The sequence below is a fragment of the Equus przewalskii genome, chromosome 7 (assembly GCF_037783145.1).
Source record: "Equus przewalskii isolate Varuska chromosome 7, EquPr2, whole genome shotgun sequence".
NCBI lineage: Eukaryota > Metazoa > Chordata > Mammalia > Perissodactyla > Equidae > Equus > Equus przewalskii.
Genome location: NC_091837.1, coordinates 87,062,337 through 87,084,420, shown reverse-complemented (window position 1 = coordinate 87,084,420; position 22,084 = coordinate 87,062,337). Strand labels below are relative to the sequence as shown.

The window sequence follows — 22,084 nt, the reverse complement described above, 5'->3', positions numbered from 1 at the left end:
AGGACACATTCAAGGTTTATTATTTTGCTTTTAAAATATGTTGAGGGGCCGGCTCCGTGGCCAAGTGGTTAAGTTTGCGCGCTCCGCTGCGGCAGCCCAGGGTTCGGATCCTGGGTGCGGACATGGCACCATTTGTCAGGCCACATTGAGGCGGCATCCCACATCCCCAACTAGAATGATGTGCAACTAAGATATACAACTGTGTACAGGGGGAGGTTTGGGGAGATAAAGCAGAGGAAAAAAAAAAAGATTGGCAACAGTTGTTAGCCCAGGTGCCAATCTTTAAAAAAAAAAAAATGTTGAAAATGTTTAAAGTATATGAGACAAAATGCTTAACATCTTCTCCAGTGGCGATTCCCCAATGCAATCTATCCTCTAGGACAGGATGATTAGGGTTGGGCTTAATCTTTTGATTCTTTTTCTGTAAAACTCTGCCCTGCAGAAAGTCTACAATGAATTTCCAAACTAGGAGGCCAACCGCTAACATTTTAGTAGAAAACAAGCCAATGCTCCTGGGCTGTGTTGTCATCTTTCGATTTTACAAGACCTCAGAACTATACTATTGAAAATTCTTAAGTTCCATGAGTCATTTATTTTTCCGGTTGGGAGAAACTGAAGAATTGCTCAAAAGTTAGACTTTCTCATGTGCTCAACAGACCTCACGGTGCTGACTTAAATAAAAAGCGTTGTTCTCGTTGCACCATGACAGAGAGATTGAAACTTACTTTTTAACAATTAAAACCTTCGAGCAAAAGTTACAGCCTGAGGATCCATGGTCGCCCTTCAGACAGACATTCTCAAGCTTGGGGGACATGCCTGCCTGATTCTAGCTACCTCTTTCATTTGAACAAACGGCCTTGCTCGGCCTGCCTCTGTGATGCCTGTGTCAGCTTCTGTTTTTATCTCTGAATGCTGCTCTCTTTCTGCCCGCTTTATCTATGCTTTTCAGTCAAGCAATCTTTTAGCTTATTTTTATCTTGTTTGATTCCTTTACCTTTTATCTGCACTTTAAATGAAGGACAGAGAATGGCAATCTGTGGGGAGGGGGTTGTGAAGACCACTGGTTTCCCTAATCAAGCGGGCTTGCTGCTTCTGACTGGCTCTGGTGGATCCAGAATGTATCGGAAACATCAGCCGGATGAAGTGCTAACCCCCAGTGTTACTTTGCTAGGGCTGTTATATGAAGGCGCCACAGATGCGGGCCTTACACAACAGAGATTTATTGTCTCACAGATATGGAGGCTGGATGTCCAAGACCAAGGTGTCAGCGGGATTGGTTCCTTCTGAGAGAGTGAGGACAATCTCTCCTGGCTTCTGGTGGTTTCTGGCAGCCTTTGGCATGCTTGGGCTTATGGATACCTCACCCTGATCTCTGCCTTCATCTTCACGTGACATTCTCCTTGGGTGCCTGTCTGTGTCCCAATCTCTCCTTTTTATAAAGACACCAGTCATGTTGAATTAGGGCACGCTCTACTCCTCAGTGATCTCATCCTAACATAGTACATCAGCAGTGACCCTATTTCCAAATAAGGTCACGTTCTGAGGTGCTAAGGGTTAGGACTTCAACATGTGAACTTGAGGGGGACACAGTTCAACCCATAGCACCCCCAAACATCATCTGGGAACTTTCCAGCTTTTTAGAGAAGTGCTGTCCACTACTCTCATTGCCTTCTACGTTTGAAATAATCACACAATCACACAATCATCCTGGGGGAGCAACAAGGAGTTGACAGAGTGGTCAGGAGTGTGCAGTGCGCACCGCTTCCTGTGAGTGCCGTGTTCTAGGTTAAAGGCTGCCGTTTGCTCCTATTTTGCTCTCCATGAAGTTGCTCGACCCCTCTGTTCAGTGGCCATCGTGACTGCCTTCCTCCTGTTTTGTCCGTCACAGGCAGAGCTCGGAGGGAGGCACAGTCATTCTTGGGAGATGCAGCCTTTTGGGTCTGTGCTTCCTCTTCTGTCCTCAGGACACCGTCCCACACTGCATGCCCTGTGAGCGTCAGCAGTGACATTTCCCCACTTCCTGAACCTTGCTGCCTGAAAGTGACTTGGAATTTCTGTCTCTGTTTCTCTTGCTTGCTTTTTTTCTTTACTCTTGTTTATTTATTATTGAGGTATAATTGACATATAGAATATAAGTTTCAGGTGTACAACATAATGATTCGCTATTTCTATATATTGCGAAATGGTCACCACAATACGTCTAGTTATCGTCACCATACATAGTTACAAAATTTTTAATTTTCTTGTGATGAGAACTTTTAAGATCTACTCTCTTAGCAATTGCTTTCTTATTTTTGAGATCTTTATCCCAGGTCACTTTAGAATACTTCCTTAGTCATCATGAGGTGAGCATTTTATTTTGCATTTCTATGGGACACTTTATATTTGAGAGTTTTTAGAAAAGTTCTCCGTGGAGTGCACATGTAGTCTAGGCACACTTGGGAATACATGAAGCTACTGCTATTATGACTTCTAATTAGCTGCTGTAACAGTAGTGCTCCTGCAGAGTGCTTAGGGCAATTCTGTTTAATTTTTAGCCTATTTTAAATACCATAAGAACAAGTTATTGCCTCATGCTTTAGAAACCCTGGGGAGAGGTCTAACTGAGCAGGGGCTATGGGTTTGGACTTCATCTGCACATAAGAGATGGTTGAAAGTTGAGAGTATGTGAGATTACCCAGGGATGGTGAGTGGAAGGGGATGAGCAATGGAATCCCGGGGGAACAACGACATTTTAAAAGAGCAGCAGAAAAAAAGAGACCCCTCATGGAGACCGCGGAATAGGTCAGAAAAGAGAGAGGACAAGCAGGAAAGTGCAATGTCTCAGAAGCCAAGGAGTTTCCAGGAGGGTGGGACACCTAGAGCTCAAGGTCAAGAACATCGATGACCTTTGCAGTGTTGGAGAATGGTGGAAATGGTGCCTCATTGCGATGAAACACACATGAGAAATGAGGAGACAGAGTGAGAGGAGCAGCATATTCCTTCAGGAATCTTGAGTAAGTAGCGAAGAATAGAGAGGGATTGGATGGCACCACAGCGTCCAAGGTAACGACTTTCAGCTGCGGGAGAGAGATCCTATTTAGAGCTGAGGAGTTCTGAGTTTTCCGTATTCCCATGGATTGCTTGCCAGGTTGTCATCTGACACATTTCTCTGCTCTTTGCGCTTCTGTAAATTGATAATTAGATGTCGAGGCTTGATCAGAGTTGGGTTGGATTGTTTTGACGAGGCTATTACTTCCAAGGTGGCACTGTGGAGACATGAGTACTTTTTTGTGAATTTGCAGACAGTGATGATCGTTGCCTAGAACAATTAATTCATTTAGGCATTGCAAATATGATTTTAAACACATTTCTTAATATTAGAAGTATTATGGAGGTAAATGGCCCACAAATCAATGGATACGCATTGCGTGTTGACTGCCAGGTGAAATTGTAAATTAATTTTTTATTTGAAAAACATCGGTTGACTTCTCTACTATATGCCAAGCACTGTTCTAGGTCCTAGGCATGAGTGGTGTTTAAAGGTCTGTACAAAGGTCTAGGCTTATGAAGCTCATGATAAAAAGACTCAGGGTTTTGTGAAGTTGAGTGATGCTGCAGAGCTGCTCACATTGCGTGCAGAGCTGTCGACCAGTGAGGACCGTGAAGGAAGACAGGTTAGCAGCTGAGGATGTGGTGGTGGTTTAGTGCAGGGGCATGATGTGCAGGCGTCCCCGGGAATGTTTGGGGTGCCCAGGGACTGAGTGGTGCTTAGAAAAGGTGATAAAGCACTGAAATAATTTTCAAATATGATCTATTATCATGCCAGAAAAATCACATGCAAAGTACAGAGGATTTCATCGTGTTATTCTGCAATAAAAATCGTGTAAAAACAACACACAGACAAACCTATGAGAATGGCCAAAGTCCAGAAGACTGACAACACGCAATGCTGGCAAGAATGTGGAGCAACAGGAACTCTCATTCACTGCTGGTAGGAATGTAAAATGGTACAGCCACTTTGGAAAACAGTTTGGCAGTATCTTATACAACTAAACATACTCCTACCATACAAAGTAACAAACATACCTGTTGGTATTTGCCTAAAGGAACTGAAGACATTTGTCCACACAATAACCTGCACATGGTTGTTTACAGCGGCTTTGTTCTTAATTGCCCAAACTTGGAAGCAACCAAGATGTCCTTCAGTAGGTGAGTGGATAAACTCTGGTACATGCAGACAATGAAATATTATTCAGCACTAAAAAGAAATGAGCTATCACGCCATGAGAAACATGGGAGAGACTTAAATGCATATTACCAAGTGAAAGAAGCCAATCCAAAAGGCTACCTACTGTATGATTCCAGCTATGTGACATTCTGGAAAAGGCAGAACTATGGAAAAGATCAGTGCTTCCCGGGGTGGAGGAGAGTGGGGGATGAATAGATGGAGCACAGACAATTTTTAAAGCAGTGAAAATACTCTGTATGACATGATAACAGACATGTCATTATACATTTGTCCAAACCCAACAGAGAGTACAACAAGAAGAGTGAACCCTAAGGTAAACTACGGACTTTGGGTGATTATGATGTGTCTATGTGGGTTCATCCTTGGTAAAAAGTATATCATTCTGGTGTGTGATGTTGAAAATAAGGGAGGCTGTACATGTGGGGGGGGGCAAGAAGTATATGGGAAATCTCTATATCTTCCTCTAAATTTTGTTGTAAACCTAAAACTGCACTAAAAAAAAAAAGTACTCTAAAACAAAACACAGTCTATTCCATGTTTATGCTAAGAATGAATGCATAACTAAGAAATATAAAATTAACTGGTTTTTATTATTTTTGCTTCTATTTTTAGGATTAAATTCTAATCAAACTTTCTCTTCCCAATTAACTAGGACATTTTGGCCCCTGTTTTAAGTAGATTCACTATCCAGTTCCTAGCATGTCAGGATGCTGGAGTCCTCTTGTGCGTGTGGGGTCTTCCTGGTCATGGTTTTCAGGGTTGTTTTGTGTGGCTTCACATGGGCTGTGCAGGAGGATCAGGTGATCTGTGCAGCACCAAGCCACACAGGAGGCAAGGCAGCTTCTGTAGACCCCATCTGCATCTTGCTTTTCATCTGATACCAACTAGCTCTTCTGTTCATCAGGAAAGATTAATCAGGGGCTGCTCTGTGCTTCTGAGCCACCTGCCTCTGGGGTGGGACACTGCTTCTTTCAGTTCCAGTCTGTGTCCATTGACAGGTGGGTCAGGGACCTCACATAGAGCCTGTGCTGCGACAACCTGCCTGCGCTCTGCTCCCCCAAGGACAGCTCCACCCAAGACCCCAGGACCTGGCCGTTCATCTTTGGAGATTGTCTCCATTGCTTTGTGGATTTGTCCTTTGTGCAAATGCAGACGCTCTGAAGAGAGGACCTCGCTTTATACCCAAGTCAACCGTGCATAGATTGCTTCCTGAGAGCAGGTTTTGATTAGACAGGCAGATAAAGGAAGCTCCTGAGATTGGAGGAAGGCAGAACTCACAGAGGAAAACAAGACAAAACCAACAGGCGCGTCAGCATGAAGACCAACGCTGAGCTGCTGGCAAGGGCCAGCCTACTTCTCATTTCCAGCACGGCTCACATAAAAATATGTTTCTTTCTTGTTTTCATTTCTTTGATGTGCTTTCATTTTCCCAACACAGGGTGCTTGTATCTGATTTAGGTTTTATTTATATGATTCCTCATTTCTTTCTCTTTTCTCATACCTCCTTTTTCTGTCTTAATTTTAATTTCTCCTTTGTTTCCATTAAGCTTTTATTTCTTATTTTTCCCACTTCTTATGAATTTTCTCCCTTTCCTTCTTTCTTCCCCGTTCTTGTGCTGGCTTATTACTTAGAAATGAAACGTCTCCTGTCTGCTGGGTCTGTGGGTAGACTGTTAGCTCTGCTAAATAGTTGTATGGTTACAGCTCAAAACACTGGAAGGCTGTGGTTTTCTCTTTCCAACATTTTAACACATGGAAACACTTGCTTAAGAAAGGAAACTAGCTTCTGGTGGAGATGAAACTATTATTGACATAGTATTCTAGTTTAATATAACTAGCAAATCTTACTGTATTTAGAATTAATTTCTCTCTTTTTTAGGGGTGGTTTCCCTCCTCTCCTGTCCTCTCTTCTTTTCTCTTCCTGTTTTTTTTTTTAAATTGGAAGTCAAGAAAGGAGCTCTGGGGCCAGCCCTGAGCAATTCTGTGACACAGATAGAGGCTGTGACAGATGCTCTTTCCCTTTTGTGCATTTCTTGGCTGGTATCCCTGTGCTCTGTGACACCGTTACCTCCCTTTTCTACTTAAATGGCGGGTCAGAATTCCGTGTCAACAGCAGTAAAGCTATTGGTTTAAAAAGGTGTCAATAACTACTAAATGGATGGACATGACCACATGACCACTCTCGGCTATCGTCATTTCAAGAAACAATTCCTAAAATTTATTCTCTAGATCAGGTTCTTAAACTGTTTGCTCTCAGGATCTCTTTTTTTTTTTTTTAATTTTATTGTGGTAAGCATATTTAACATGTGATCTAAACACAATAGATTTTTAAGCATACAAACAGTCTTGTTATCTACGGGCACCGTGTTGTGCAGCACATCTCTAGAACTCATTTATCTTGCATAACTGAAAATTTCATATGAGTGAAATCACGCAGTATTTATCCTTCTGTGATGGGCTTATTTCACTTAGCATAACGTCCTCCAGCTTCATCCATCTTGTCTCATATTGCAGGGTTTCCTTCTTTCTTTTAAGGCTGAATAATATTCCATTGTATGTATATACCACACTTTCTTCATCTATTCATCCATCGATGAACATTTAGGTTGCTTCCACGTCTTGGCTATTGTGAATAGTGCTGCGGTGAACACAGGGGTGCAGGTATCTCTTTGAGATCTAGATTGTAGTTCTTCTGGAACTCTAGTTCTTTTGAATCCCAGAAGTGGGATTGCTGCATCATATGGTAGTTCTATTTTTAGTTTTTGAGGAACCTTCATGCTGTTTTCCATAGTGGCTGCCCCATTTTACATTCTCACCAACAGTGTATAAGGGTTCCAATTTCTCCACATCCTCAGCAACAACTTTTTTTTTTTTTTTGATAATACTCATCCTAACAGGTGAAAGGTGTTATTTTGTCGTGGTTTTGATTTGCATTTCTGTAATGATTAGTGACATTGAGCATCTTTTCATATATCTGTTGGCGGTTGTGTGTCTTCTTTACAGAAAAGTCTATTCAAGTCTTTAGACCCCCATTTTTTTTCTTTTTGGTGGGGAAGACTGGTCCTGGACTAACATCTGCTACCACCAGGCTGGCAAAGCCACCAGGCTGGCCATGTTTTATATAGGGCTTTTGCTATTGAGTTGCAGAAATTTCTTATATATTTGGATATATGGTCTGCAAATATTTTCTCCCATTCCATAGATTGCCTTTTCTCTCTGTTGGTTGTTTCCTTTGCTGTGCAGAAGACTTTTAGTTTGATGTAGTCCCACTTGTAGCCTTTTTTTTCTGTTTTTGTGGTCTGTGCTTTTTAGTGTCATATCCAAGAGATCATTGCTAAGGCCAATGCCATGAAACCTTCCCCTGTGTTTTCTTCTAGGAGTTTTACAGTTTCAGGTCTTACGTTTAAGTCTTTAATCCATTTTGAGTTGATTTTTGTGTATGACGTAAGACAAGGATCCAGTTTCATTCTTTTGCAACACGGATATCCAGCTTTTCCAACAAGGTTTCACCCCTGTGTGACTACCCTCTCACCATTGTGTGTTCTTGGCATCCTTGTCAAAGATCAGTTGGTCATATATGTGTGGATTTATTACTGGGCTTTCTATTCTCTTTCATTGGTCTGTATTTCTGTCTTTATACCAGTATCACACTCTTTTAATTACTGTAGCCTTGTAGTATAGTTTGAAATGAGGAAATAGGATGCCTCCAGCTTTGTTCTTTTTCAAGATTATTTTGGCTATTTTTGGCTGTTTGTGGTTTCATATGAATTTTAGAATTGTTTTTTTCCCTTTATTCTCTCAGAAATTATTGAGGACTCCAAAGAGTTTTTGTTTATGGAGTTATAACTATAAATATTTGCTGTTTTAGAAATTAAAACTGAGCTAAATTTAAAAGAGCAGAATTTACAAGCATATTATACCCCATTAATCATCAGAGCCTCTGAAAATATCTACTATATATTCTTATAGGACAAGAATGAAATTGTAAAAATATGTATATTCATATAGAATAAGAGTATAAAAGGTAAATTATGTCTTAATATGACTATTGAAATAGCTTTGATCTTGCAGATCTCAGAGAGGGATACAGAGGCCCCCTGGGGTCTTTAGCCCACACTGTAAGAACTACTGATTTAGAGATGTGATGATTACTTACTGAGTGCTCTGTGCTGGGTATTCCAGTGACATGGTGTGAAAGTGGGAAAATATTGGAGGATTTTTCTCGTACCCAGAAATTCATATTGCATGTAGATCCCTACTCTAACCATGAATAAGGCAACCTGTATATTTGAAAAATGATTTTATGTATGTATTCAATGAAAATGATTTGATATCTGTTTTATGACCACTAAAATCTTAGTTTGTCTGATTACAGTCTGGATGTTTGATGCTCAAAGTCAGCGTGTGAGTCACCAGCCCAGCATTATGGCAGAACAGTCTTGTGAAATTCAGCTTCTTGATGTCATCACTGCCAAGAAAAGCACCAGGGGTTTCAATTGCGTTTCTTGTTATCTGGTTAACCAAGTAAAACTTAAGGGAATATATGTGAACAATCACTTCCTCTTTCTTATTTAGGTACCTGCTTCTTTCATAAGCCTTTTCCTCCCAAAATGTGGTATAAAGATATTGTTTACAATCAATGAGACTATGTTAAATAACATCACCAATCATTTTGATAGAACTTTCTGGATGGCTTCCATGTTCTCATCCAAAAATTTGAGGACCTAAGTGTAATCATTTGCTGCTTCTTTTCAGATAGTTTTGAGATAGATGCGCCATCAAATAGCGACATACTCTCAGAACCTGGGAAAAATGTCACACTTACCTGTCAGCTTCAAATGAAGTGGCCGTTGCAACAAGTTACGTGGGAAAAGATCCAGCCCCATCAGATTGACCTCTTAACTACCTGCAACTTGTCCCAAGGGAAAAGTTACACTTCAAAGTTCCGAAGACAGATCCTGAGTAACTGTAGCCAGGGAATGAGAAGGGCCTCCATCGTCCTGCCCCACGTCACGGCCTCTGACTCGGGACTTTACCGCTGTCGCTTCAAGGCCAGCACAGGAGAAAATGAAACCTTCGTGATGAAATTGACCATAACCGATGGTGAGTAGGTGATAGATGTCTTCAAGTGTCAAAAATGGAAAAGTCAACCACTGTGGATTGGGTTCTGTTGTCTTTTTCATGACTGTATTGTTCAAAATATTTTTTAATGATTGAATTTAGGTAAATTGTCAGTTATTGAATGTTAGTATTTAGTATTTATCCTGCTAATCCATCCATCACAGATTTAGCAATAATAGATCTTTCTCATTTTCTTGATCTGCCACATTCCTGAAGTTAAAAAAAAATTCAGTGAATTTGAAGAATACATAACATCAACAGCCTATAAGTTTGAGCTGTAGAACTCCTAGTTTTTCAATTATATTAAAAGTTTTTGATGGTGGTGACTAGGTTTTACAATCCTCATATATCCTCAGCAATAACAAGATGGTGCTAGATTGGTATTTGCTGAATCAGGGTTGAGTAGAGTGGAATGGAATAAATGTTTGGTAATGTGGTTGCTACTTTGCCAGGTGGAGCTTTGATTCCCTCAGTTGTTTTCAGACCCGGGAGTGGAAACAGACTGGCTTTGAAGCTATCGAGGCTGACCTACAGGGCTTCTTACCTGAGCAGGCTTCTTCCAAGGCCCAGTGCTAATTTTGTGTTAGTAATTTGTCTCCTGTTTCATAATGAAGCCCTAACCTGTGTAAGCTTCAGGCCCCACAAAACCCGTGTGAGAGTAAGAAAAAGTGATTTTTCACTTAATTGAAGTGCTAATACAGAGAGGCCTATCTAGAAGTCTGTATAGAGGCCCGCATTACAACTGAGTGGGAGAAAGGCGAGCTCAGGCTCTCCTAGTTCTGCCTCTGGGCAAGTTTTCTCACTGCAGAGTGACATGTCAGAGAAAATAATTTATTCTTACTAGTGACAGAAATTTTATTTCACTTTATTCTCACTCTCTCCTTTCCTTCCTTCCTCCCTCCCTCTCTTTCTCGAGTTTTCCTTTCCTCTATCCTTTCCTCTCTCCCTTCTTCTCTCCCTCCCTTCTCTCCTCACTTCCTTCCATATTTCTTTCTCTCTTTCTTTCGTGTGATCCCAGCCAGTTGATGTGCCTTGGCTTGTGTGTAGACTTTTAGAGCCAAGGCTCCCTGGGATTTGGCTGTCCCTTCATAGCCTCTGCTTATGCTGCAGACTGATGTTTCTTCCTGCATTGGAAAAGAAGAAGAAAAGGCTTTGCATCTATAGCAGCCTTGACCACTGCAGCCTCAGCAGCTGTGTGTGCTAAGGAGGACATTTGCCAGGGGATAGCGGTTTTTCATACATAATCACCTTGGACCACATCAAGCTTTCTTTACGCCTCTTAATGACAATGGGAGCTGTGGGTGAAACATAGATTATTCTTAGAACTTGATGCAAAAGATGGTTGATGGGATATTTGGAGGAGAAAAATTAAGGGATTCTTCATTTTAGATATTGAATCCATTCCTTGAATCTCTCTCTCTCTATATATATATAGAGAGAGAATATTTCCCACCTTAAAAAATGTTGCATTATAGAGGTGCTTTTTAAACCTGGCCAGGAAAAAGAAAGAATAAAAATAATCACTAACCTTCTCGCAGAGACCAAGGCAAGAAAATGTTCTATTCAGAAAAATATCATTAACAATCATTTTCAAACACATGTGAAATGAGATCTTGTCCATTATATATTGAAAAAGTAATTATAAATGTCTTAAATCATAGAGACAATGGAAGTAATAGATTTTTAGGAGGTATAGTTACATAACTATTACTAAATAATGAAAATGTTTTTCATTTGTCTAAACATGACTGTTTCTCGCACAAAACTGTTTCTTTTCTTTGTGCATAAGCTATAAATGATGTCAGAAAGGAAGGTGACTGAATTAATGGTCAGTATTGTTAGTGGCCATGTGTTTTGAACACTTGTAAAATGGCTTTTTGACATTTACTTGACAGGTTGAAAGACTATTATGTGGGCCCATTAGTAAAATGTTATAATTGACAAAAGATGACAGCTGTTGACTGTGTGTTCTGGTTTAATTCCTTTTAAAAATAATTACAAGTAAAGATTGAATATGAAATAAATCAGGTGGAAAGCAAAAACAGATCATTTGTGTTTTCTCTGATGCAATTTGATTATTTCAAGTCTTAGGGCTGTTTGGTCAAAAATCAATGTAGGGATTAAAGCAGAGAGACAGGTATGAGATGTGGAGCAGATTTAATTTATTTCTACTATCAAGGGAAAGGTGATTGTGACACAAATCTTATAAACTGCAATGCATCCTTTTGTTAGCTCCCATCAACCCCTTTTATAGGATCCCAAAGAGAGATTTTCAGGACACTCATATTCTATACACACACACACGGGCTCTCCCCCTGACTTTTGCCTGCCTATGTTCATCTTCAGAAACGTACCAGGTACTCAGAGGTCATCCAAAAGATGACACAATGTCAGCCAATATGTCAGATATCCAGGTCTTGATATATTTTGAACAGAGGGGGGAAGTGGCAGAAACATGAGTCAAAACAGAATTTATTATTGACTTTCTTTGCTGAATGAAAAGAAACACATATCTCCTGTTCTTTGCACTCAGGACCCAGGAAGCAGTTTGAAGTACTTCCAGACCAACTTTTCTGAATTTGAAATTTGTCTAGACCACAGGGACAAAGAACAGGGGAAAATGTGTGTATACTGACAGTGGCCAAAATTATTTTTGGCCCTTAATATCCTCTGGATTTTCATGAGAAAAGTAGTTTCCACCAAAAAAGTTTGTGAAGTCTTTTAATATTGACTAAATGACACTCTACTATTGTTTCAACTGACCTTGTTGATTATAAAAAGAATGAGGATCAAAGAAATGAAATCAGCTTTCTCAGAAAGTTTCCGGAGACTAGTTTTGAACAAACCATTTGCCACTGCTAAGAAATACAGTTACTCACGTCCTTCTCTAGTCTTCCACCAACGAGGCTGCTAAGCTGAACCATCAAATTTCTAATGAGGTGTTGATATTCAGAGCAGAGAAAAGAGACAAAACACGCTACAGGGACTAACATAAAATATGCATGGGGGACTAGGACGTAGTGTGTGAGTGATTACAATCCAGTAACTAGGTTGGTACAGATATTCTGAGTTATGGGTTAATATAGAAGGTGGTAGGTTCAATTAAGTGATAACTTGGTGAAATTCTGGATCTCATATAAGAGCCATGACAGCCACTATCAATTCTTTACTAAAGATGGCAAAATAGTATTCAAGGAAGTGTAAGTCAAATAGTTGAGTATAGCATAAATAAGAGAAACGTGAGGCAGATGAAATTAGCTGAGTCAGTTGCAATGGTCGCTGCATGAATGATTGAGCTCTACACTACCATTATCACATACTGGGTCTTTGGGGCCCACTCCAGAGAGAAAAATTTCAAATGGTGCCTCCTCTAGGCAGACAAATTGGAAAAAGGAGCCCCTTTCTCTGGGTTGATGCCGATCCAAGCTGGTGTACAGGAGCCCCCTAACCGCCTTGGTTGGGCACAAAGGTAGCCTGAATAAGGGGAGAGAGATCTTAGTCTAATTGAAATGCCACCTTGATAGTCACTCACAGTTTCCACTCATTCCTTTTCCTAACCAACCTACTAATGTTCACCACATGTGTCTCCCTTCCTTTAGAGTTACAGTCAGATCTCACCATCTTCACGATTTTTCCACATTAGCCCTAACTGCTTCTCTGACATCGAACCATTAAGCATCTTGAATTTCTCAAACTTTTATATCTTGGAAATTTATACCCTTGAGTCATTTAATAACTGCATCTATGTGCAATGGTCCAGACTCTTACATTAAAAATTTCTTGAGATCAGGGATTGTGGCATCTCTGCTTAGAACTGTCAAAGTATCTTTCCAGAATATGCTCAGTAAGTGTTCTTGACTGATTATTCATGTGTTGATGTTTCTATATATTGTAGTAGGGACTGTGTCCATTTTATTTTCAAGTTTTCTAGCTAGGTGATTTCTAGATTTTCTTCACCAACACTTAACATTTGAGGTTTACTGATTGCTGATCGAAGAAACCTGAACTTTCAGAAGATCAACTGCAATGTTTGGGAAGAAAATTTTTATGAGCATTTGTTCACATGTGTAACTTTCAAAAAGTCTATTTCCTTTTTTAACTTTAGTTTTCTTGTTTTGCATATTTTATATAAATGACACGTAATTGCTAGTCACCAGACCTGGAGGATGGGGTTTGTAAATGAAGATACAGAAGTTTTCACTAGGAAGTCGTGGGGCCATAGCCAAGAGAATCTTCCCACATATTTCTTCTGTGAGGTATGGGGTCGACAAAGAAGTATATAGAGGAATAGAATGCTATAGGTTATAAATCTTGCCTATAGCTGGTGGAGCTTACTGACTTTGGGACTCTGTGCTCCTGAGTTGGACTATGAGAATACTGAGGAAGAGAAATAAACTTCATTTATTTCTTTGACCATTAGTTTCTGCTTCCTATAGTTTCAAACAACCAGTTTGCTCCCAAGTGAGTTGGATTTCTGAGCAGTTTCAGGTTGCAGACAAGAGAATTTCTTTTTTAGAGATCCATTAATCCAGAGCCTTCTGTCCCACTCCTCTGAACTTATAATAGATGTGATTGTTGTGGGCATGGGGGTTGTCTGAGCTGGCATGCAGTGGGCTGTCAGATATGTCCATTTCTATGACATAGTGTGACGAACCTTAACCTTTTATTATCTTTACCTACATAAAAAATAGTGTCCATGACAGTTAATTTATGTGATAAAACCCGAGGACCAGAATCTCAGATCAGTGGTGTCACTGCTTGCAAGTTAAAATAGCCTTGACTGAAAAGGATCGACTACAATTTTCAGCCCAATTTAGTTATGTTTTTAAAATTCTGGATGATAACTGGCTATCCAGATGAAACATACTGTTTCCAACATCACAAGTGAGTTGATTACTCAATCATGGCCTATTATGTTGCTGTATCTTTCCAGTTGCCTCTGTCCAATCGGTTCTTTTACGAGACATCGCAGGAAAAAAATGCAACCAGTCAGTTAGTTTGTTTTGTAAGCTCCACGTATTGATGTATTCATATTTCCTAATGCAGAAAATCCTGGAATGTTTGACTGAAGTCATTTTTTTATACATACCCTATTTGTGTAGATGAACAAGATATTGAATTGAGTAACAGTAATGACAAGTTAATATCAGAGAGAGGCAAATGTTGAAAGGTCTCATTTAAATTGATTTGATGATGCTATTACGTGAGGAACATTCTTGAGTGTATATTGCTACCTTATGTATATAACGCAAGTGCTAATTGAACAACACTGTCAACAATGTAAGTCGGTGCTAATAGAAAGCAGTGAATGCTAGGAAGTGCTTTTCTTTAAGTGGCTCTTTGTCCTCAACCTGAATTTCAAATGAAAAATCCTTATCATGATGGACATGGGCAAATAAAGAGTAGGTATTGAGATGAAAAAACTACATTAATAGAATATTTTCTGTAGCTTCAAATCAAAGAAGTTCAAGGACACAATGGATGTGCAAATGACCCCCAAATTAGGGCCACATAGAAGGCAAGTTTACAAATATAAAAAGATACAAGCTTGCAAAGTATAATTATTGTCCTGATGTTAATGTGCCTTCAGCTTTTCATGTCTTATGTAGGACACTCAGATAAATTCTTCACTCTTTTAATTTGTGTGTGTGTATACATTTGTGAATTATGGTATCTGTGAACATTTGTTAGGGGGAGCGATGAGCATATTATTCAATGTTCCATATGGTAAACATTCAATAAATACATGTGATTGTGTGGAACATTTTGCACTCATACAAAATACATACACATATGCCAAATCCCAATACTTTAATCAAAGCATGTTGTTTTGCTTTTGAGTTGACTGCTGTCTTCTCTTCCTGATCCAATGCATAAAAGTATCAGTTTTGAAATCCAATCATGTAATTTCTTTTTTAATCATTAGCTATCTTTTAAAAGGAGAGGTCAGATGGGTAATTACATACGTCTCCAATATTTTTGCTGTAAGCATCTTTGCCACAGACATCTTTGTGGTGAGCATTTTTGACACGTAACTAATTGGTGTAGGGCAATTTTGCCATAAAGATGAAATATCTGGTTTACAGTTTGGTTAAGATAAAATAACTGTTTAACAGTTTGATTTCAACTGGTTGACAGTTTAGTTTCATATCTCCATTGACGCAGTACTCTCATTTTTTTCTTTTAAAGATTGGCACCTGAGCTAACATCTGTTGCCAATCTTCTTTTTACTTTCTTCTTCTTCTCCCAAAGCCCCCCAGTACATGGTTGTGTGTTCTAGTTGTGAGTGCCTCTGGTTGTGCTATGTGGGATGCCGCCTCAGCATGTCCTGATGAGCAGTGCCGTGTCTGTGCCCAGAATCCGAACCAGCGAAACCCTGGGCTGCCGAAGTGGAGCATGTGAACGTAACTACTTGGCCACGGAGCTGGCCCCCCATTTTTATATTACATAAATCTTAGCTCCACATTTCCTGTAGAACTTTGAACATCTATCCATGGATATGTGACAGCATGCCAAGAGCAAATGGCAGCGTAGAAAGCTTTTCGCAACGCAATACAAAGCTCAGTTACAAATATGCATCCTAGTGGTTGGAAAATGATATCTCTCTTAATGAAGGAAGAAGTTTTAGCAAAAAAGAGAAAGTGAGATGGATGCCAAATGAGGAGAAGAATCAACACGCAAGAATAAAAAATGTATACTACTGTGAACAAAAGACTGTGAAAATAATTGCTTAGGTGCAAACCACAAAATAAAATCAGTTATTGGCCCAGTATTGCCATGAATCTACACACATTTTAAATGTATTCAAGTATTTGGTATTTATTTCACAATGAAGTCTTTTTAATTTTGTTATTCAGTTTTCGTATTTCATTATGACCTTTTTAAAGTCCTTCTTTTATTTTTCATTATTTTATCTTTTATGGCAAAATTGACTTATGGTCAATTAGTTATGTGGCGAAAATGTTTGCAGCAAAGATGTCTATGGCAAAGATGCTTATGGTGAAAGTACCTAGAACTGGGTAAGCTCTAGAGCATAAAGCTGCAGATTTTGAAGTTATTATCAGAGGTCTTGTTTCTTATAGCCAGTCATTGGCTTTCATATGTTTCATAGAGCACTTGGTAAACTTTTTTAAAATAAAATAATTTAAAATTGGATAGAATATTTGGACGTAAACATTTAACCCAAAGCTTGCTATCTATTTCATATTCTGAAAAGATCTGTATGACATTTATAACACATTTATATATAGGGCTTTATAAGTGCCATATAGTTTGAATTTTGAAGTTTTCTGAGGACCCAAGGGAAAAGCTATAAGTAACTTACAAGAAGTGAGTATCACAAGGCTTTGTCTTGGCTACCATATGACAAACTCACATATAGTGCTTATACGTGTGCCAGTCACTCTAAGAATTTGCTGATAATTACTCATTTAGTTGTCACACAACACTATGATTATCTACATTTTACAGATAAGGACAGTGCGGCATGGAGAGGTTAAGTTACTTATTCAAGGCTTCATGGCTAGTAAGGAGCGGGGCTGGGATCCAAAGCCAGGCAGACTGGCTTCAGAGTTCTTGATCTTGACCACGGCACTATATTGCAGCCTTAAGTGTAAGAAAAAAATCATGACTATCATCAACAGATGTATCACAAGAGAAGCTGGCTACTGTGGAGTTCCATAGCCTTGTGTCCTTCCTCTTAGGACGTTTATAGGTGCAACAGACCAAAGTGAACCAGCAGATAGAGCAAGAGTAGCAAAGGAATGGGAGTTCGATCTCCCCCCACTTTCTTCCAGCTCTGTGTGGTTAAGTTCAGTTCATCATGGGTGCCATGTATGAGATTCCCCACTGACTTGTCCCCTTTTTTGGGGCTTGTGGGTATCGTAGAGTCAGGTGAGGAGGGTTTCCACACAGTCATATGAGGGATGAGCAAAGACAGGTAGCAGATATTAGGGTCTGGAAGAGAATGCTGGTTGCTGGTAAAGTCAGGTCCACCTCAGGAACAGACTAGGGGAACTTTAGGAGTAGCCTCTGGACAAAAGAGAATCAAGGTTCTTGCTGGAGAGAACTGTGATAGCTCAGCTCTCACGTGGCTTCTTGGCTTTGCAAAGCACCTGCTCCTGGGGTCTTCGTCAGGTCCACCCACTAGACTCTCCCCTCGTGGGAAAGTCCGGTCCCCTGAGAAACTTCCAGGGAACTGCTCAAAGTTCCCGAGCACACCCTCCTTCCATCTTAACCCTTCCTTTCCTTCCCTTTCCTCTCAAATCCTGCCCTCCCTCTACTTCTTGTAGATGACTAATGACCATTGAACCAGAGCTGGAGTTATTAGCCATCAGAATTCTAGTTCCTCCACCCTCAGGGATAGCCAGGGCTTAACATCCCAAATCTCCCAAGAAAAAACAAAAGTTTATTTTCCATATTAAAATATTCTGAGTAGTAATATGTTCTCATAGTTATGGACCTTTATATTGAATAGCTAAATACATAAAATATTTAAATGCTATAGTAGCCTACTGTGTTTTACTGTGTAAGGAAAATGTTTATCTTGATTTCAGTAGATCATCTGAAAAATTTCCTATTACATCCATGTCAATAAGCATCATAATGACGTTGCAGAGTTATACTTGGTTAAACAACAATAATAATAACAGTGTATTGGGGAATTATCATTAGAAACAAAATCTTCTCCCTACCCAGAAAACAGCTCCACAAAGGTAGAAGAGAAAGAAAACAATTTTACTATTGAATAAGCATTAAACCAGAATTGTGATACGCATCACAGGTGATCCGCTAAGAGATTGCAAAGACAGAAAGAAATCTCACCTTCTACAGAGCCCAGCAGATGTAACTCATTGCATGCATATTCTCAAGGTAAACAATAACTTGGCTTCAAGAAAGGGGACTTGACAACACCATTGGTCACCCATAGCTCCTCCTAAATTCAGCTTTTAATTGGGGTGACCATCTGTGTTAATTAATTGGTTTTATCTAAAGGAAAAATGACCTTCTTACATCTTTATGCCAGGAGGTAGTTGTGTAGCTTGGAGCGAGGCACCTGTGGAAGTGAGCTCCTCCCCTCCCACCTGTGGGAGATATGGGCACTCTGTTCCCTGATGGTATGTTCCAAAGGGATGGCTCTGATTTATTGCAGCAAAAGGATGCACAGCAAATTCAGCTAAGGGAAAGGTGCCTGGGGCAGAGTCAGAGGGACTGGTTTCCCAGAAGGAAAGCAGGTGTTTAGCATAAAGCATGTTGTTTGTATTAAACAGTTTAGACACAATAAACCACCCTAACAGTTAGGGAATACTGGGAACGCTCCCCAAATCCAAGTTCCCACACGCGAGCCAAGGGCCAACATTGCAAGCAGGCCTTTGGACAGTAGTCTCAGGCCTGCTGCATTAACTATTTTCTGCACACTAATTCACTAAGAAGGTGAGCAAGGTATGTGCAGTTTCTAACATTCTGACTTACGAGGTCTAAAAGCAGTCTCCTTTAAATAATATGTGTTTATGAAAATCGAGGTATGTGTTCAGGACATAGAAGGCTAAGAAATATTTGAGTAAGAAGGTGAGACATCTGATAATGATGGAGTCAGCCTTGAAAATGTTCTCAACAGGTGTCCCAAATCAAAGATGCTCACCATCCCTCTGCCTCATATGCTGGCTTAGATAGCCTTGCCATACACTGATTGCTCCAGGGCATGTGGCTCACAGCATAATACGTACAGGGACACCAGAAACTGGCTAACGCAGTCATCCAATACTGAGCAGGTAAACTTTACAACCTATTTTACACCATCTGTTTCTCAACTGGTATAAAGTTTTAAAGTGCTTAAGTCATTTGGGAAACTATTTTCCATCGAGAGAGGCAAAACCATTGTAGCAAAATTTGTACATTGAGTTGGAAACTCACTTCCCTCCTTGGCTTGCTTCAGGGCACATATTTAGATTCTTTGCGTCTTACGTTTCTCAGTTAAAATCTGATAATACTTTTATTTTGAGGAAGAGTAGCTGCTATTCACTCAGAAGAAAGATTAGAGGTTGATGTCATGATCCTTTAATTCTCTGAAAATAATTTATTCCCTAGGACTTTCTTGCTATAAAACAGGAAAAGGTTTCTGAAATACAAAGAGTATAAAACTGATTTGCACAAAGAAGTTGACCTTTGAAAACTTGGAATAATATTACCATACCAATATCGACTTGATGCATATTTCAGGCAGACAGGAAAGTTCAACAGACTTCAGGTCACCATTATTTCCAGTGGTCCTCCAAAGCTACAGTTCTTTTATATATGTTTATCAACACTACCTCTGGCTTTCCCCAAGAAGGTGAATCTAGGATAGAGCAAGCATCCTCTGTTGTACATGACTAGTTCAACATGAAAGAATAGAAATCACTTATTTAACCCTAATTTTGAAGTATGTATACAAAATGTAAGTATACTATTAATAATTTATATATTACTTGGTGCTTAAATATATATAGCATTCTATATGTTTTATCTAAGCCCCATAGCTACCCTTGAAGTTAATTTTATCATAATTTTGCAGTTGCCGAAAGTGTCTGGGATATCTAGTGTCTTACGCTGAAGTCTTCCAAAGAAAAGAATTAGAACGTGGGACTAGACCCCAAGGCTGTTCTCCTCAATCTCTGTTTTTTCAGCAACTCAATGTCTAATGTGGGACGAAGGTTGGATATTTGCATTATATAGTGAGTCAAAAATTGGAATCGACCTGATAATGCTGAGTCTGTCAGCTCATACATATCCACCCCGTGGGAACTCACACACTGTGTATTCCATCTATAAATAGAATGAAATCTAATAGTTCTGCTTCTCTTTTTAGTGAAGTAAGAAAGCAAGAATAACTTTAACTGATAGCTACCATGACTTACCCAGGGCTAGCTGGAGGATCAGGATCTGTGAATTTCTTCTAGCATGTTTTTTGGTCCACATATCTAGGTTCTGAGTTACATGGTTTCCCCACCCCCTATCTCCTCCCCAAACTCTAGTAAAGCATAAACAAGTAGATGTCAATGCCTGCTCTTGCCCGCCAGGCTCTGAGGGAAGGTCCTGGCAGCATTTCTATCATGAGCCTTTCTAAGGGTTTATAACTCAGCCATAAATACTTGTCATTGGCAGAAACGTAGCCTGGAGGGTCACAATCCTGGAGTAAATTCTTCGTTTATATATCTCACTGACATGCTTTAAATTGTTTTAACTGTGTTTATCTTTTTTGATGGGAGGGAAAATAATGGCTTCATGGTTCAAGACACTTTTGTCCTCCTATGAATCAACACAGCATTGGGATGAAAGAGAAAAAACATCAGAAAAAAAGTGGCTACTGAGAATAGACAATAATTCTTTAAGAGAGGGGATTGAGGGCCGACGTTAGTCAATCTCAGATCTATTAGCAGAACTTAGAGAAAGCGAGTGTTGTGAGCTGTTGATTAACTCCCTAAACATCCATACCCATTTGCTTTTCCTTTTCCTTTTTGTTTTTAGTCTCATCCAGGGCCCAGCAGGTTACGTGGTTCCACCAGCCTGACTCTAAGAACTGTTCACGTTAAGGCAGCTGCAGCCGAGTGTGGCAGGGAAAGGCATGAGAAGCCGGATGGGCCGTAGGCTGGGAAACTCTAGATTGTGATGTCTCTGTAGTGGGACTGCATCTCTAGCTGACCCTTATGCCTTAACCATACTTCTTCTGGGAAAATGCTTGTTCCTTGCATGTTTTTAATTTATCCAGGACCTTTCAAAAATGTAAGCTCCTTAAATCAGTTTCTGTGATACAAGAAGAAATATATGTTCAGTCTCTGCCCCAGGTTCCTCTCACAGAGCTCCTAAACTCTTGCAATTTTGTAAGTCATAGGAGCACTAGGAGCGTCTTTGGTATAATATTTTATCTTGGTTCCCAGTTCCTTGGACACAGGAGGTTCTAAGACCCTGGGAATCTCCAGAGTGATGAGTGTCCTTTTGTACGTTAATGAGGTGACTGGTGGCTGAAAACACCTAGATGCATCAGATGGGGGCTGGTTGCCAGAGGAATCAATCATGTGATTAGAGGGTTGGAACTTTCAGCCCATCCCCCTGACCTCTGGGGAGGCCCAAGGAGCAAGGGGCTGGGGATTGGATTAGTTACCCATGGCCAATGATTTAATCAATCATGCCCATGTAATGGAACCTCCAGAAAAACCCTAAGTGACAGGGTTCAGAGAGCTTCCAGGTTGGTGAACAGAAGGAGGTGCTGGGAGGGTGGCACATCCCCCGAGGGCATGGAAGCTCCATGTGTACCACCCCCATTACTTGCCTTATGTATCTCTTCCATTTGGCTGTTTTTGAGTTGTATCTTTTATAATAAACCAGTAATAGTAGATAAAGTGTTTCCCTGAGTTCTGTGAAATGTTACAGCAAACTGTTGAACTGAGGAAGGGGTCATGAGAACTCCGATTTGTAGCTGGTTGGTCAGAAGTACAAGGGGCCTGGACTTGGGAATGGAGTCTGAGGGGGGCAGGCTGTGTTGTGGAGCTGATCCCTTAATCTGTGGGGTCTGTGCCAGCTCTGGGGAAGTTAGTGTCAGAAGTGCTGTGAGTAGAGAAACAGTTTTCATCTTTTGGTGTTTTCCCTTTAGGTACCAAATTTGTTTTTACCCACCACTTCATCTATAATGCCAGCTACATAGTATGCCTTGAAATGCTATGTGTTAAAAGATGAATGAATAAACAGATCTGACTC

General features: G+C 40.0%; 1 protein-coding gene across 6 annotated transcripts in view; it reads left to right on the top strand.

Moving 5' to 3' along the window:
- Positions 1 to 22,084, top strand: part of CD226 (CD226 molecule) — an 87,588-nt gene that overhangs the window by 54,502 nt on the left and 11,002 nt on the right. For 5 of the 6 annotated variants that reach the window (XM_070627865.1, XM_070627864.1, XM_008508156.2 and 2 more), the window contains exon 4: positions 8,987 to 9,334. In XM_070627865.1, the coding sequence (XP_070483966.1) occupies positions 8,987 to 9,334 (348 nt within the window). The remainder of the gene's footprint in view (positions 1 to 8,986; positions 9,335 to 22,084) is intronic. The other variant, XM_070627866.1, reaches the window with a different exon arrangement.